Here is a 15,555-nt window from a genome sequence, read left to right as displayed (position 1 = left end):
TAAAAATGGGAAACACATACTCCCAAAGTATTCTCTAAAAAAGAGCCATTCTTAGAACACTGTTTTTATACGACAGTTTACACCATTTTGTGCAGCCTAGGATTTTGGGGAACATTGTAATAAACTATTAGCTTCCTGTATTCACATAGTAATCAAAATTATATGGATTATAAAAGGAAAAATAGACAAATCAATACTTGCAGGAAAAGCATCAATACAGCCTTATACTTTTTCTCAAATTGTTAGTAGGACGGGGACAGCAAAAGATGAAGGTAAATGAAGTTTTTTTTTTTTTTTTAAGTAGCCTGTGCTTGACTGTAAGTACTGATAGCTTTGTTATTTGAAAATATTTACATGAACATTCTATATTTTGAAGCAAAAGAAAGAACACAGAATTTATCATGTAAAATTGCAGATATTTGTTTACCACACATTGATAAAATGTGCCATTTCAAAGTCCTGAAAACAGAATTAGGTCATCTCAACTAAGCCAGATGAATTTTTTTTTATTAAAATCAAAATTCACTGTCTGGATGCTACTTTAATGTAGCTTCTTCAGGATCACAAAGCTATGGAGAAGTAAACAGAATGCTAGAAGTACCCTCCTAGCTCTATCTTGCAACATAGTTTATAGTATCTGATTTATTTAATATTTTTAAATATTAGAGATCAATAGACATTGCTAAACATTTCATCCAGAGTCCAACAGCACCACTAAAAAAAGAAAAAGTAAGCTTTCAGCCCACAACAAAGATTTCAAGATTGGGTCTTGTAACTGTAAAAGTTGTCAGTATAAAAAAAATACATTCCATATTTCTGTGCCTGAATAATTTGCTTGGGGAAAAAAAAACAACCTCTCTAATGCTTTGCTTTTATATATTTAGCTACAGAAAATACTTTTTTAAAAGGAAGTCAAAATAAAACTAGGTAAGTAAATATTTTGTACACAGTAAAAAAGCACACACATAGATCAGTAAAACAGAAGCAGTTACATTTCAGTATAACATGCCCACTTACTAACTGAGTCTAAGTAATATGAAGTTACATAGGCAAGGGAAGGGTAAGGTAAAGTGCTACTATTCTGGTGGGATATTAATTTAAACAGGGATCTAGATATTTTACTGTTACAGAGGATTCTCGTTCAGTACCATTTTAACACAATTTCTTCTCCTTCAGAATGCAATTCAGCGACCTTCTCTTTTATTGTTCTTTTTTTTTGCCTAACCACAGGAAAGAGGAACTGAAGACTCCTAGTACTGATTACAGTTTTTATTACCGCAGTAGGGCGGAAGCCTAAACTGTGGAGTTCCTTTGCTTTCATCTGGGTCAGAGTCAAGAATACTAACAGAAATTTCAAACAGAACGCCTTCATTTGGAAGACTGGGTACTGCAGTCCCGGAAGATACAAAATCCATGAAAGTTTCCAAGCAATTGACTCAGGCACAATTGCTTAACTAAAAAGAAATCTTCAATCTAAAGGAATTTTAAACAGAAGCACAACTGAAGATATTACTTCTGACATTGGTTCTTCAAAGCTGTACTATGATACTACTACAGTCAATTTCTTATTATAAGGATAGAATTAAATGAGTTTTCAACACCTTTGACAAGAAACTATTGCAAGGAAACAAAACCTCCTTGCAACTTAGAGAGAGCAGTAGAGGGAAACAGAAAAAGGGAATAGTCTGTGCGCAGTATCAGGAGGTATGCTTACACACGGCTGAAGTGCTAGCTAAATGTAGTGCATCTTATTTTGAATAGTTTTATGAATTAACAAGTCTGTTTTAACAAATATGAAGTCCTTCGAATTTCTTCGCAACCCACTCTCAATGAAGTGCACTGAAATCATTCCAAGGCCAATGGACAAAAGCAGGCTGCCAACGATAAACCCATGATGCAAGATGTTTGCAGCAGTTGCCACAAAGCACCACCACCCAAAGCAGAGAAATACAAGATCCAGGCCTGATCAAAACCCAACATCAGAATATCCTCAATAGTAAGAAAGGAGTTGAAAACACTCCTGGTGGGCTCTGTTCTGCATTCTGGTAGGGCAGAAAGATATCTTTCAAAGAGGCAGGCATCAAAATGACAGGCTGATGTTAAAAACATGCTTTGAAAATGCAACCCCTCATTTTACTGAAATGCAACAATCTCTTATACAGAGAAAACTAAGCAGAATATACTAGTCTACAAGGAATTGCCTTTAAAACTCACTGTAAGTAGCATTGGCTTAATAGCGGTGAGATAAATTTAACCCCATATAACCGAGCTGAGTGTTCAATGGAAGGCCATTATCCCACTGCCATTGAGGGAGATTTCGTATCTAGTTCATCTAGCCAAAACGATTCGCTGCCTGTCATGTCCAGAACATGGTTTATACAGATTGAGTTAAACAAGACACCCTCCCGTATGAAAACCCTATACCACCACGTTTGGTAGCCAGGGACAAGTTAGAATGCAAATGGGTGTCAAAGCAGGCCCAGAAAGGTGCCAGTCATGAATGGAAGGCAGGCACTCTCGGGGCTCTCAGGCATTCGGATTACAGTTGAAGAAAGCTTTGTTGCAGGAAAAGGCAGCAAAAAGGATAATGCAAAACACGACACCATGCTGCAACAATTCCTGAAAGAAGAATTATAAAAAAGCTAGGGCAAACACTTAGTCCTGTCCTGTCCTAATGCAGCATATAGTACACAAAATAAGGAATTCCCCCAGTTCATGCTGTAATGAGATACAGTCTGCATGGCAAACACCACTTAAAAGGCAGATAAAGGCCTTCTGCTTAGACTGTAATTTTTTTACTTCCACTTGACTAGCATACTTTTCCATATTCCATTTTTCAGTAAACAGTTAAGGACAGCAAATGCTTAAATCAAAGTAAGACACCATAAAAAGTTTTGCGCTTCAATTTAAATTTCCAGAGTGCAGAGCAAGTGAAGAGGACAGAAGTATTGAGAAGTACGAACCCTCTACTCTTTTCTCCTAGACATTTACAATGGCTATAGCAAAGAACAGAACTGATATTTCACACTGGGACAAAAGCAAGATTAGTAAATATTATTTTTGTTTGTTTGCACTAGATCACAACCACTTTGTAGAAGAGTATGCTACAATATGCTTGAAGAAAAAACAATCAGAAAATTTCTTTTAACTCTGAAAATATTTCTCTATCATGAAATTATCTTTCAAAATACAATGGTTTCATTTTTCAGAAATGGAAAGTACTTTTGACGGCATGATTATAAAAAATGTCTACATATTTTTCTTTTTGTAATAATCAATCCAGCAAAAATTTGTAAATGAAAAACCTTCGAAGATACTAGAGAGCAAAAAAACACAAGAAAAAGAATATCCTTTAAAGCGTTACCCAGTAACAACACTACCACTACAAGTGCAGAATGTTTTTTTTAAACTTACCTCTCCTCCATTAACATACTCCATCACAAAACACAAACGATCCTTTGTCTGGAAGGAATATTTCAAGGACTTGCAAAGAAAACAGCAAAACCAAATCAATTATCATCATGTATCAACCTGATTTCTTGCAGTTAAACTGTAACAAACTTAATTTTATCCTGTTAAACAAACAATTCCGACTTCCTAAAAGTTCTCATCATCCTTAATTATTCTAACTGAAGTTTGAGGAGAAATTACACAAAAATCTCCACATCTTGCTCATTTCTACAAAGTGTTCATTAATATCAAAATAGCATGTTTATTATAACAAAACACTAAATTGCTATTAAAATACACAATTCTGTACTCCATTTCTGCCTTACTCCCACACGTACCAGATATCCTCACTGATTATTTTAATATTTTACGATGTCAACATCCACAACGCCCATGTAGAGAGAGATTACCACACCACCTTCTTTCTTTCTCTCCAGTAAAATCTTACAAGTGATCTTCACCTCTGGCCTGCTTTCACTTCCAAAGCGAGGACTCTCTATTTTAAAGTACTATGCAACATTGAAAGCAGTAAGTGGCAAATGAATATATTTATTGATGTATAATTTTAAAATTATAACAGACGCTATTATCTTAACTAAATTTTTTAATGTATCAAGGTTTGTCTGACTGCACTTGGAAAAAATGATACCAGTGAAAACCTGCTGATGCAGATTCGGCCTCAACAGATGAAATGCAGTAGAACTACACTTAAAATCATAAGGATACACATGACTTAAATACTGTATGTCTTTAAAATATTTTTAAAATAAAATTAGAAAGATATAAAGATGTAGCTGCAGTGGCATTGTTACATGACCAGATTAGAATTATGCATATTCTTGCTTATCTTTATACTCTAATACTTCAGAAACTTCTAGAAATCTCATTTTTCTTGACTGAATTTCCAAGAATATCTTGGTCAAACAACAATGTCAATACATTATACGTGCCCTACTTTCTGAAGAGTTCATTTATAACTTTATATATCAAGACCAGTTTTCACATTATACCTTGTTTAATACAGAAAAATATCTTTTTTCCCTATCTTAAAATGACAAGGTGTTAATTATCTTTTGAAATCAATGCAAATATTTTCTGATGCATTCTTGAAGGAGAGGAATGAGAATTCCTTCTACAGAAGGAAGTCAGTTTTAAAATTAAAATTATCAAACATAATTTGCCATGAATCTCAAAATTCTCATCTTCTTTTCAATATTTTGCTTCCTATAAAATAATATTATCTCTATAAAGACACAAATATTGAAGCAGTAGTGTATGAGTTTTGTGTCTCCATGCATTCCTTATGCTGAACGAATAGTTATTTTATGTTATTCAATTCTTACTAGTTTTAAATTTTATTTGTAAAAAAAACTTCCTTGACAACTATGTGAAATCCATAACTTAGTAAAAAAACAGTGCTCATATACAAAGAAAGTCACAAAAATTGCACAACCGTTACATTCCACAATTAAACAGATTTGTTTTCAGTACAGTTAAGCTTTACAAAATAAAGGATACTTTATTTCTGAAATGTACTCTTAAATACATATTCTAATAAAAGGTATCATAAACACAGGATATCTATTGCTTGTTTACAGATCATGACAAGAAAGACTTCAACATCTGTTTGTAAAATAGGGTCATAATGGAATATCCATCATGTTGAAAATTACCTGTTACAATGTACTTCAAATTAATTCCTAATACTTACTGTTAAAAAAGGGTGTCTGGTGTTTTTCAATACTCTGCTTTCTGTAAGAGTATGAGCCACTTCATCCTAAGAAATAAAGAGTACAAGGAACAAGTCTGAATTAAGACAAAAAATTGTATTTAATTAGTTATGATGATGATTACATTATGACTATTATTTGTTATATGATTCAATACTTCAAAAAAGAGCAAGGGACACTATAGATTTGTAAAATGAATGAACCTGTTCACTTTAGCAAAATATGAAAAGAAACAAAAAGCTCAAGTATTCATGTGTTTTGAAAAAGAGCTTTTAAAGTAATTAAAGTTATTTGGCAAAATACAATTTAACATATTGCATTTAATTTTCTTAAAAAACAAACAAACAAAAAAACTTTAATTATTATACCCAACACAGGGCAGGAAGAAATAATTACGAATCTGATGGTTTAAAAATATAATCATCAGAACCTTGCAGTTCTGATATGAAGCATCTAAATAATATATATAGAGAGAGAAAATAAATTTGCAAGAAATGTACAAAGATAGTAACTGAAGGCAACTACATAACAGAGTCTAACATAGCCTAATATTAAGTAATGCTAGAGGCTTGTTTTGTTTCCAAAACAATTTAGTCAAAGTAAGAGTGGCAATACAAAAATCACCCCTCAACTTTCTGCACTCTCCTAAAAAAAAAAAAAAAAAGCCCACCAGAGTGGTGCTTCTCAGACAGGATCTGTACTCCTCCTTGGGGATGCAGACCTTATCCAGGGAGCGAGGCTGCAGGATCCCCTTTCCCTTTTTCAACTAAGTATTAGAAGTGGGGCAATTTGGCGAGGGGTAGCCATCCTCTCCTGTGGTTGAATCGACATGATGGGGACCACAGCGGGTCCCAGGCCAAAGGGAAAGAAACTCCTTCAGTCCTTCTCAGAGCCGGTGGCTGTCGATGCAGGTGTTGGACCCACGCGGGTTTCCTGGCAGCTTCCCTCTCCCTCAGGAGCTCCCCTGGGGCACAGGACACCCTGTCACTGTCCCTTCGGGCGCTGCTAACCATTACACTAAATTGAAGACTAGCCTAGTGTGACTCAAATGGCAACATTAATCCTATATAAGGAAATATATTTAGTCAGAATGTACTTTAATATTGGTATAAATAATACCAATATGACATTACTGAACTGCACATGCCTATCAGACCATGCTATGAAGATAAGGTATTATTAAACTACAAAGTAAACACAGATGTCATGAGTTTTAAATTACACTTTAAAAATTGTCAAAATAGGAAGATAAAAAATAACAACAGAATTAGTAGTAATAAATTATGATGCCATTTAGCTGAATAGCAGTGCAACACCGAGTGTATACTACAACCACATACTGGAAGAAAAACAAAAAACAGTTCAGTGAGAAATGTCTAGATTTTCCAGCATATTTTTTAGAAGTTTTTCATATAAAGAATGGTGATATGAAGCAACTTTCTAAGCTGTATCCTAGGCTTTGTGAATATGCTTCTCATCTTGCGGGGGGGGGGAACCAACCAAAAACATGAATGTAAATTTACTGTATTTATTGCCATGTATGAACAAATGCAAAAGGGTTTTCCCTCTCTGTTGCCTCAGCACACAGCTATTTTCCTGAAGGTTTTTTAACAGACAGATGAACAACCGTCAATGGGGCAGAAGGAACTGGAGGAAGGGCTGGCTGAGGAGACGCGGCAATCGGAAACGGGGTCCTGCGGTGTGCTGAGGGCAGCAGTGGGAGCTTTAACCGGAGGGAGCAGGCAGCGTAGAGAGCACAGCCAGGGCTGCAGGGAGCCACCTCCTCTCCACTACTGCTATCTCTCATCTCGGGCCCCTGCCTAAGAGGAAGCTGCTCATCTCCGCGGCAGCTGGCAGCCTCCGCACCCTTAGTCTGCCCTTTGCAGCTACCTTGCTAGGCATCCTTCCCCAGGGCATATTCTGGATGGGATCCTCAGACTAGGAAGGAAAAGGAAAAAGGCAGGGGACGGCATCAGAAAAAAGCCTCAGCTCCATGGGACCAGAAAAGAATGTTTCTAGCCTGACAAAAATAAATCTTAACACAATGTGAACTTTAATTTACTTTTTTATTCTTAGATTTTTTTCTATTCCATTAACTTCATAAAACTTCTCAACACTTCCCCAAAGCTTAAATATCTGTTTTTGTTCACATCCCTAGAAACCTCAGGTACCACTGGCATTTTCTGCCAGCCAAACAATAATCCATTTCCATATTGCTACTGAAAAGAGACAGAATCCAAAATCCCAAATTATTAGGAACAGGAAGGCAAGAGGGAGCCCTGTGTTAAAGCTCTTTTTTACTCTGAAAACTGGACCTGCTAAGTCTTCACCCAACAAAATGACTCTAAGGCCATCAGGCTTCAACAAAAAGAGCCACAATAAATTACAAAATGTATCTGTTAATTAAGGAGTTACTGAAAATGTACAAACTTTAACATTCATATAGCAAAACTAAATAAAGTACTTCATCTAGGATTGGAGTAAGTTTGTTACAGTCTGTAACAAACAGTGGCTTTGTGAAAACAAATTCAACAGACTTGCCACCTATTTTTATTCTGCTCTTCAGTGATCTAATTTAGTCTACAAAACGTCTTCAACTGGTGATATAGAAAAAAGAGTTTATGCTCAGATTCAGGCTGCAGGCCAAAAAAGTAGGGAGATCAGTGCAATATTTGTAAACTCCCAACAATTTATAATGTCCAAAATTTAAAAAAAAAAATTTAAACAGGAAATGTAATTTAGTTAGATGTTGGCTCAATTTCTGGAAATGTCAACTCCAAAAGCTTCCATTATATGTTAATGACCTGAATACAGAATTACGAACTTACCTATGAGGAAACTTAATACACACATGCATAGCATTGTACTGTATCCTTTTAGAGATTTTTTACACTATGATAATTGTTGTTTTAATTCTTATTTCACTTTACTTCTACTTTTAAAATATGGTACAACTTTCAAAACTATTAAAGCACAAGCTAAGGATTTACACTTTTTCACTAGTTTTACTGTAGGGCACTTTTTGTTTGTTTTCAAAAACAAAACATTGATCTGCTACTGACTTTATTGCTCTTAATGAAGACACAATGAGACAATATTGACTGTTTTTGGAAATCTCACTCTTTAGAAGTTATCATTTGAGTAAATCTTCAGCCTAGGTAAACTGCTATTATCCTTATCGTAAAACAGGGATCCTATCATTTCTCCATATGAATCATGAAGTTTAGATCAAAATCAAGTAGAAAAAGCAACACTTCAATTCACATGCAGAATTTAGATCCATTACTTTTTACCAGGAGAGCAGTTAAAATCTAATCATTTTCACAGATACAAGGCTTTTGTTTATAACCTCAGTGGCTGGCAATGGCCAGTTTTTCTGGCATTGTCCCAAAGTTTGTAATACTGGTAGTAGTTTCCTGACAAGTCAAATTTTAGTCTGTCATGAAAACTTAGGATTAATAGATTTAGTCTGAACTGGGCAGATGCTATACAATCTTCTATATACAGTTGCCAATGCACCACATTCCTGTCTCATATTGTACTTACTATTACAGACGGGACTTTCTTTAGTGAGTATTATATCGCACTATAAGCTGAGCAGGTACTGCAGATCTATTCTATCTGTGACATGATTGCTAACACTGTTCTTCAGAGTTAAATGTTATTTATAAATCCCCATGGCACACAGTTGCACACAAACTGGGCGAGCCAGCTAAGCCAACTGTTCAGGCTAAAGTTAACTTTTGTTTTCGGTTTTGGGAGGAGTGGAAAACTGGTACTTGGTGGCTACAAGGGAAAAATATGATCGCTTCATTTGTGAAGACCCACGTAGAGTCTATTTTTTATTCCTTCATCAATTTCTCATCAACATACAACTCTACTATGGAAAACTTAAAAGAACTCCTTTCAAAAACGAATTACAGTTCTAAGGAAGCCAAATTCAGAAGAATGAGATGCTCCATTTTTCATCATAGGATGAAAGGTTTGTTTCCTCAGACACTGAATCTTCTTGTTAGTCGAAGGAAACACAAACAGGCACAAAAACAGACCCTGGTCTGCTTCAGTGAGTGCTAGGTTATGTCCAATATATAACTGAACTATTTGCGGTTTTCAGGTAGACAGATCAACAAAGAGTTGCATCCCTCTCATCAGAATTTCTCTGGCTTTCTAAATAGTTTAATCAACAGCAATTTTTGCTAAACAGAGAAAGACAAAGTTAGTCAGTTAAGAAACAGTTTTAACTTTTTAACTACTGATACTGTAGTAGCCATCAATGTAAAAAAAAAAAAAAAAAGAGAGAGAGAATTAAAATATGACTTTTTTTGTTTTACTGATATAAAGAAATGGGCTGAAATACTCATGACAATGTTCAAAAGGGCTTGAAAGGTACAAAAGAGCAGAGGCAGAACAGGAACTCACAGAAGTTAGATGTAAGGATCCCCTAAGTAACCTCCAAATGCTGTGGGTGAGCAGAGCACTGGGGAAAGGTGTTCATGTTGGAGACAGAAATGCATCATGCTGCACCATACAGACTCTGAGGCCCATATGGTAACCTCAAGAGCTTGCTGTAATTTAGAAAGGCTTTCAAGACAGGCCACTGAGATGCTCGCTTTTGTTCAGACTCAGGAGAACACAGAAGAGGCGATACCCTAGCTTCTTCCCATTTCTCCTGATTACCAAGAAGAAAAGGGCCCTCTCTGCTGTGGTTAGTCCAAACCATACACATCGACTGGCCTGCCAGCACATGTGGGCTGGCTGCTAAGGGCAAGCAGAACTCACAGGCCCACCTCTTCTCCACTGAAGACACGCATTTAGGTCTCTCCACTCCACACAAGCTGATTTTCATGAAGTTCAAAAGGAATGCAATTATCTTTGAGGTCACTATTCCTCTATCAAATTTAATTGAAATTGGTCAACAGATTCAAAAGTTATTAGAAGGTCAGTGACAGACAGATAAATATATAGACTGCACAACTCCTTGGTTGGAAAAACATGAAGGATATTTTAAAATAAAATATATATAATCCAAGACAGTTGCTATTCACATTCAGTTTTTAGGAATACTGGTATTGTTAGTCCCAATTCAAAAAATCTTGAGTCAGACCCATAACCCTCAAAAATCTCCTTACTTAATAATTGAGATTACTTTTAATTGCATCATGCTGGTAGAAAATGTAGGGGGTTTGCTTTCAATTTCTTCTGTGCAAATGGGATTTGGAACTTGAGAATTCCAGGAACAAAACTCAGAGTAAATGATCTTCAAGTTTAAATTGCATAAAATTGTGATTATGCATAAGAGTTAATAATGCTGACCTAACCAACTTTACGTGACTGGACAGTGTCAGTTTAATATCATCTCTTCAGATATCAACTTCAGACTTTTCTTGTTCCTCACAAACTGAAAAAATGAAAATGCTATTCCTATGAATAGCTACTTAATCTAATATAACAGGAACAGAGCATAAGCCTATGAAACTAATTGTATTTATCTGAACAGACTTGCAGTTCACTTAGAAAAAAAAATTTAAGTAATATACCCTACAATGCACTTTTACTTGTTTTAAACTTGGATTGTACTATCTTCGCTCACAGCAAACTCTCTCAACACTTTAGCACACTCCAGATTTTAAGCCAGTGGAAGGCATGCAAAATGTGTACACATAAAGAATGCTTCATACTCTTGTTTTCTGAAGATACACACACATTTCTATAGAAATTCAGTTACCACCAAAAACCAGACACATCTCATGTATTAGGTATTGATTATGCCATTGAAAATTTTGACACAATATTATAACTATACCCTTCCTTACCTTCGCAATAATGACTTCTTTTTTCAAAATCTTCATAGCGTAGTATTTCCCACTAGCCTTCTCTCGGACCAGAATAACTTTGCCAAACGTGCCTTTGCCGAGTAGCTTTAAATAGTCAAAATCACTCATTGTCTATATGGAGAAAAGAACAAGGATTAGCAAGACTTATGGTATGCAGTTCCAGTATGCACACAAATTTGTCTGCATACGACCAAATGGTATTATCAATATAAAGGCAAGAACAATTTAGACAAATAGGTAAACTTGCCTAAGTTGCCCTTGCCTACAGTATTTAATAACTTAAATAGGTATTAAGTTCATAATAGTGAACTGTATCCTTGAACCACAAGTATTGTTCAATACTATTATTATAGTTCTCTGAATTACTGTACAGTATACTACACAGACAGGCTTATTTTTAGAAAGCACATACAGAAGAAATTTTTAGCCTATACCAGTATTTCATGACCTCTCCATTTCTAAGAGAGCCTCTCAACTCCTGCACTGAAAATCTATTAATCCACCACATTTTTAACACCAACCACTGTACTGATGGCTTTTTTGAATCATACATGATCCTCACCAGAATACTATACCAGTAAAACATCACAATAGTCTGTTATTTTGCATTAGAAGATAACTTTTAAAAATTTTTGAGTACAGATTACTGTTACATGGTTTTTACATTGATCCATCTGGCTCCAAAAAGGAGAAGGGGGCACATTTTAGTCTTTCATGTAACTCAATTACAGAGACCTTTCAAGTATCCACTGTTGCTCTAGCTTTGCAGGGTAAACACACCACCAACATGCATCCAAGAGCTGGTTTCACACATGAGCCACTTTGAGTCAAGTAGGCTGATCAGCTCAAGTGGAGCGCTGCACACAGAAAGGATATGACCAGGCCATTTCAGATCCAAAGGCAGTTTAGCCACTTTCATGAGCACAAAGCTTGAGTCAATAATCAGCTTAGTTCTGCAAGTTTATTTCACAGCTAGCTCAGGAGTATCTAACCCTACAGTCTATGCATTAGATGCAGAGATCAGGGTAGAAAATCTGCTTGACACACTGTGAAGCATAAAACAGTGGCAACAGAGTAGCTCTTCACAGGTCACCTTGGATTGACAGCAGGGTTTATTTTGCCAGCTCAGGGCCACTAGCTTGCTTCCACCATGTGTTTCCACAGCACATCTTTCAGCATGCTGTTATTAGCTGGGGTGCAGCACCACATCAACACATCCAGCCAGCTCAGGCACCCAGATACCTCGACCTTTAAGGAGTGCCATGCAAAGAGATCGGAGCTGCTGAATCCTTCAGGCCTTGAACTGATTATCATTCTATACTATCTCAACTTATCTTTAGATAAAAGGTACAAATAAATTGACAGAAATGTGAGTAACAACTGAACAGGTACCAACTTAAAACCCATACAGAATATTCCACTTCAGAAGCTGTCTCTCTTTCGATATTGAAAAATTTGTGTAAAAAGGGCTTTAAAAACCATATATTTCAGGAAATCCAGGGAGATTTTACTCAGAGAAGAGCATTTATAAGCTCTAAAAGACAACACCATCCCCTAAATGCAGTGTTCCTCTTGGAGAAGCAGGTATTTCTCATTCTTACTTTGCTTGAGCAGAAAAGTAGTCTCAATGGAGTTTTCTAGTTCCAACACGTTTTCTTATCAAGTTTTGTTTGTTCATGTTTCATGTACATTAGATGCATCTGTATTGCCCTCTAGGTAAAAAAGTGAAAAGTTTACCTTTATGGATATTAAAAATATAATGTATTCAATACAAATACAGTTGGTCGATTTTTAACAGCTCAACATATCTCAAATAGTAACTTACATGGATAGGAGGCAGCAAAATAAAAGGAAAAGAAGATCTGCTTCCCAATCCCCCTAAAATAACTTCACTGGAGATAAGGTATATTTGGTTGAGAGCCAGATAAACACAGGCCCTAGACTTGCGTCTTTTAATGCTTATGTTAGTATCTCTGTGCATTCCATAAGCCTTACTGTTGATCAAATAATCATCTCCTTCTCTAAGCAAAGCAAATTCTTATTCTGCTCGGCATCCCAGGAGCTGCACAAGAGCATTTCAGGTGATTTTCTGAAGAAAGCCTTGTCTTTTAGAAAGGAGTAATTAAAAGCACAACTGCACGGACATATAACTTTGGAAGTTAATGTACAAAATATATACCTTGAATACTCAGTCTCTAACCTCTAGGGCTTCCAGTGATGGAAACGGAAGCTGGGATTCCAACTTGAAAAAAGATCTAATGATCACTCAGTCACAGTCGTTGCCACCATAGATGATTATACCACAAGCCCTTTCACAAGTTTAGTAAGCATCCTTTAAGTGCAGCGTGATCCTGATTCTTCTTGATTTTTTTCTCTGTTATTCTGTGAAGTGGGAGCCTATTCTGGAAACTCTCACTCTCAGACTCTGGGCCTTTCTCCAGCAGTCTCTCTGTATGCTCATTGATTCCTAGTACAGTACTGACCTGTAGTATAAACTACCCTCCTCTTCTTTCTCAGGGAATAATGCACCTCAAAACATTCATAAACAGTAATTATACACCCTCTGAGTCTCAGTTTGCTATGTTAGACATCTTTAATACTGTTGTGTGAAGGCAAGAGAATTTGCCTTTTCTTTCATCTTCCTAGCCTGCACTAGCTGCAGGCTGAGGCAGTGCTTTTGAACACTACCCTTCCAGATAAACTTTTATTTGTCTTCCACAATGGAATTAATATTTTCTTCATCCCTAGTAGAAACGCCTCTAATAGTACCTATGTATCTCACACATTCCAGTAGTACAGAGCTACTGGACACGTCTTCAGGGAGGCAATCACAAATTGCACAACCAAATATATTCACTCTTGGGAGAGAGAATAAATGGCAAAATTTATTTTTGAAATTATTCATTCCCCTAAGTTCAAGTGCATGAGACTGTTGCTGTGAATCTAAGGTTCCTGTGTTCAGGTCCTTTGTCAAACCGTAAAAATAATTTATGTGATTGCTCACTCTTGAGTCAATTTGAAATCTGCTCACATAAAGGTTAGAATTAAAGTTTCACCAACCACAATAATGCTGTAATACCTTAGATTTTAAGTGCTCAATCTGCAACTTAAAACCTCTTCGGCTGTAAAAAGTTTTCAACAGACTACTTAAGGTAGCATCTGCATACCTGCATGTTTCAAAGCTTTATTAATGAGAAAACACTTAGCACATGCCAGTTTTCTAGCTAAATCAACAGGAAATGATTTCTTTCCCCTCCATCTGATGGATGATTGGTAGCCTCTGAGCAAACTGACCTTGGAGAATTTCATTCTTTGCTCACACTTAAACATACCATGACAATTTGCACTGTTTGACAGATCTGGTTTTGCTGACAAATACACCTCACATCAGGAAGAACAAAACTGCACTTATCCCAGTAAGAAATATGGGCAAGAGGGCTGTCAGAGGCTCAATATACTTATTACCTTAAGCAAATCCACACAAGTGAGTGTAAAGTTGAAATTAAATGATTGATTTTTCCAAAACTAGTATAATACAATAGAGCTGCACAAAACTACAATACCAGGTGAGTACAAATGTAGTTCTATTATTAACACATGTATAGTCTTATTATTAATACAAGAAGCTCATAGCTTATTCAGCATAAATTATTAGTGATTACCAAACAAAGAGTTATGAAGGTTTTTTCTGCCAAAATGAAACTGCTCATAATAGTGAATTCTAGGGGTGTAGATTATGGACAAATTTTAGAACTAGAGATAAGCACTGCTCAAGCTCAGGAGAAGTATGCCACCTGTATTGTAACCATCTTTTTAATATTTAGTCAAAGCCTACAATCATTACTTTTCTAGAAATATTTCAGTTTTGTTTATTCCAAATACGAATTCAGCTATTCCTTGCAAATGTTCACTATCACACTGGTATCCTTTCAACACATTAACTCTTTACTTATCAGGGTTTTAAGTATTTCTTCTTTTTTATCTTTCTCCAATCACATTCCTGCAGACTGTCACTTAAAATAATTTTGAGCCATCTTTCTTCTCTGGGCAGGAGGAAAGAGGAAAACACACATGACTTATCGTGATCTCTATAAGCAATGCAAAGAGTAATTAATGTAAAAATGGCAAGAATTAGTAGAAGACAGACAATAATACTGTTACATAGATTTTGTTTGTGAACCAGAGTATGTGAACATTTTTAAGTCAAAAGTTTCCAGTCTTTTAACAGAACCTTTTAAATTAGTATATACTGACTTGTTACCAAAACCTATTTTATCTTTGATCCTGCCTGTAAAATTATTTTTCTTACTTCTATAAGTAACCTGTTAAATAAATATATGACATTTTCCCAAGTTAGTAATACATTCTGTAAGTGATGGAGAGGTGGTAGAATGTGAGCTTCTTGTGCAGGTGGGGAACGTTGGCTGTATTAGAAAACACTGCTGTCAGTCTATAAAACTGCTTCCCATCACTGAGAGGAATGGGGTGCAAGTGAAATGGCAATAATAATTAGCTGTAGCTTCTTCATAAATTCACAGAAA

At 35.9% G+C, this 15,555-nt stretch overlaps 1 protein-coding gene across 7 annotated transcripts in view; it reads right to left on the bottom strand.

Moving 5' to 3' along the window:
* The window catches only part of AKT3 (AKT serine/threonine kinase 3), a 164,894-nt gene that overhangs the window by 49,025 nt on the left and 100,314 nt on the right, over window positions 1–15,555 (bottom strand). For all 7 annotated transcript variants that reach the window (XM_067293338.1, XM_067293343.1, XM_067293340.1 and 4 more), the window contains 3 exons: window positions 10,994–11,125; window positions 5,162–5,227; window positions 3,415–3,483 (listed from right to left, as the gene is read on the bottom strand). In XM_067293338.1, coding sequence (XP_067149439.1) covers window positions 3,415–3,483; window positions 5,162–5,227; window positions 10,994–11,125 — 267 coding nt within the window. The remainder of the gene's footprint in view (window positions 1–3,414; window positions 3,484–5,161; window positions 5,228–10,993; window positions 11,126–15,555) is intronic.

The sequence above is a fragment of the Apteryx mantelli genome, chromosome 3 (genome assembly GCF_036417845.1).
Source record: "Apteryx mantelli isolate bAptMan1 chromosome 3, bAptMan1.hap1, whole genome shotgun sequence".
NCBI classification, from domain to species: domain Eukaryota; kingdom Metazoa; phylum Chordata; class Aves; order Apterygiformes; family Apterygidae; genus Apteryx; species Apteryx mantelli.
This window is presented reverse-complemented; position numbering and strand designations above follow the sequence as displayed.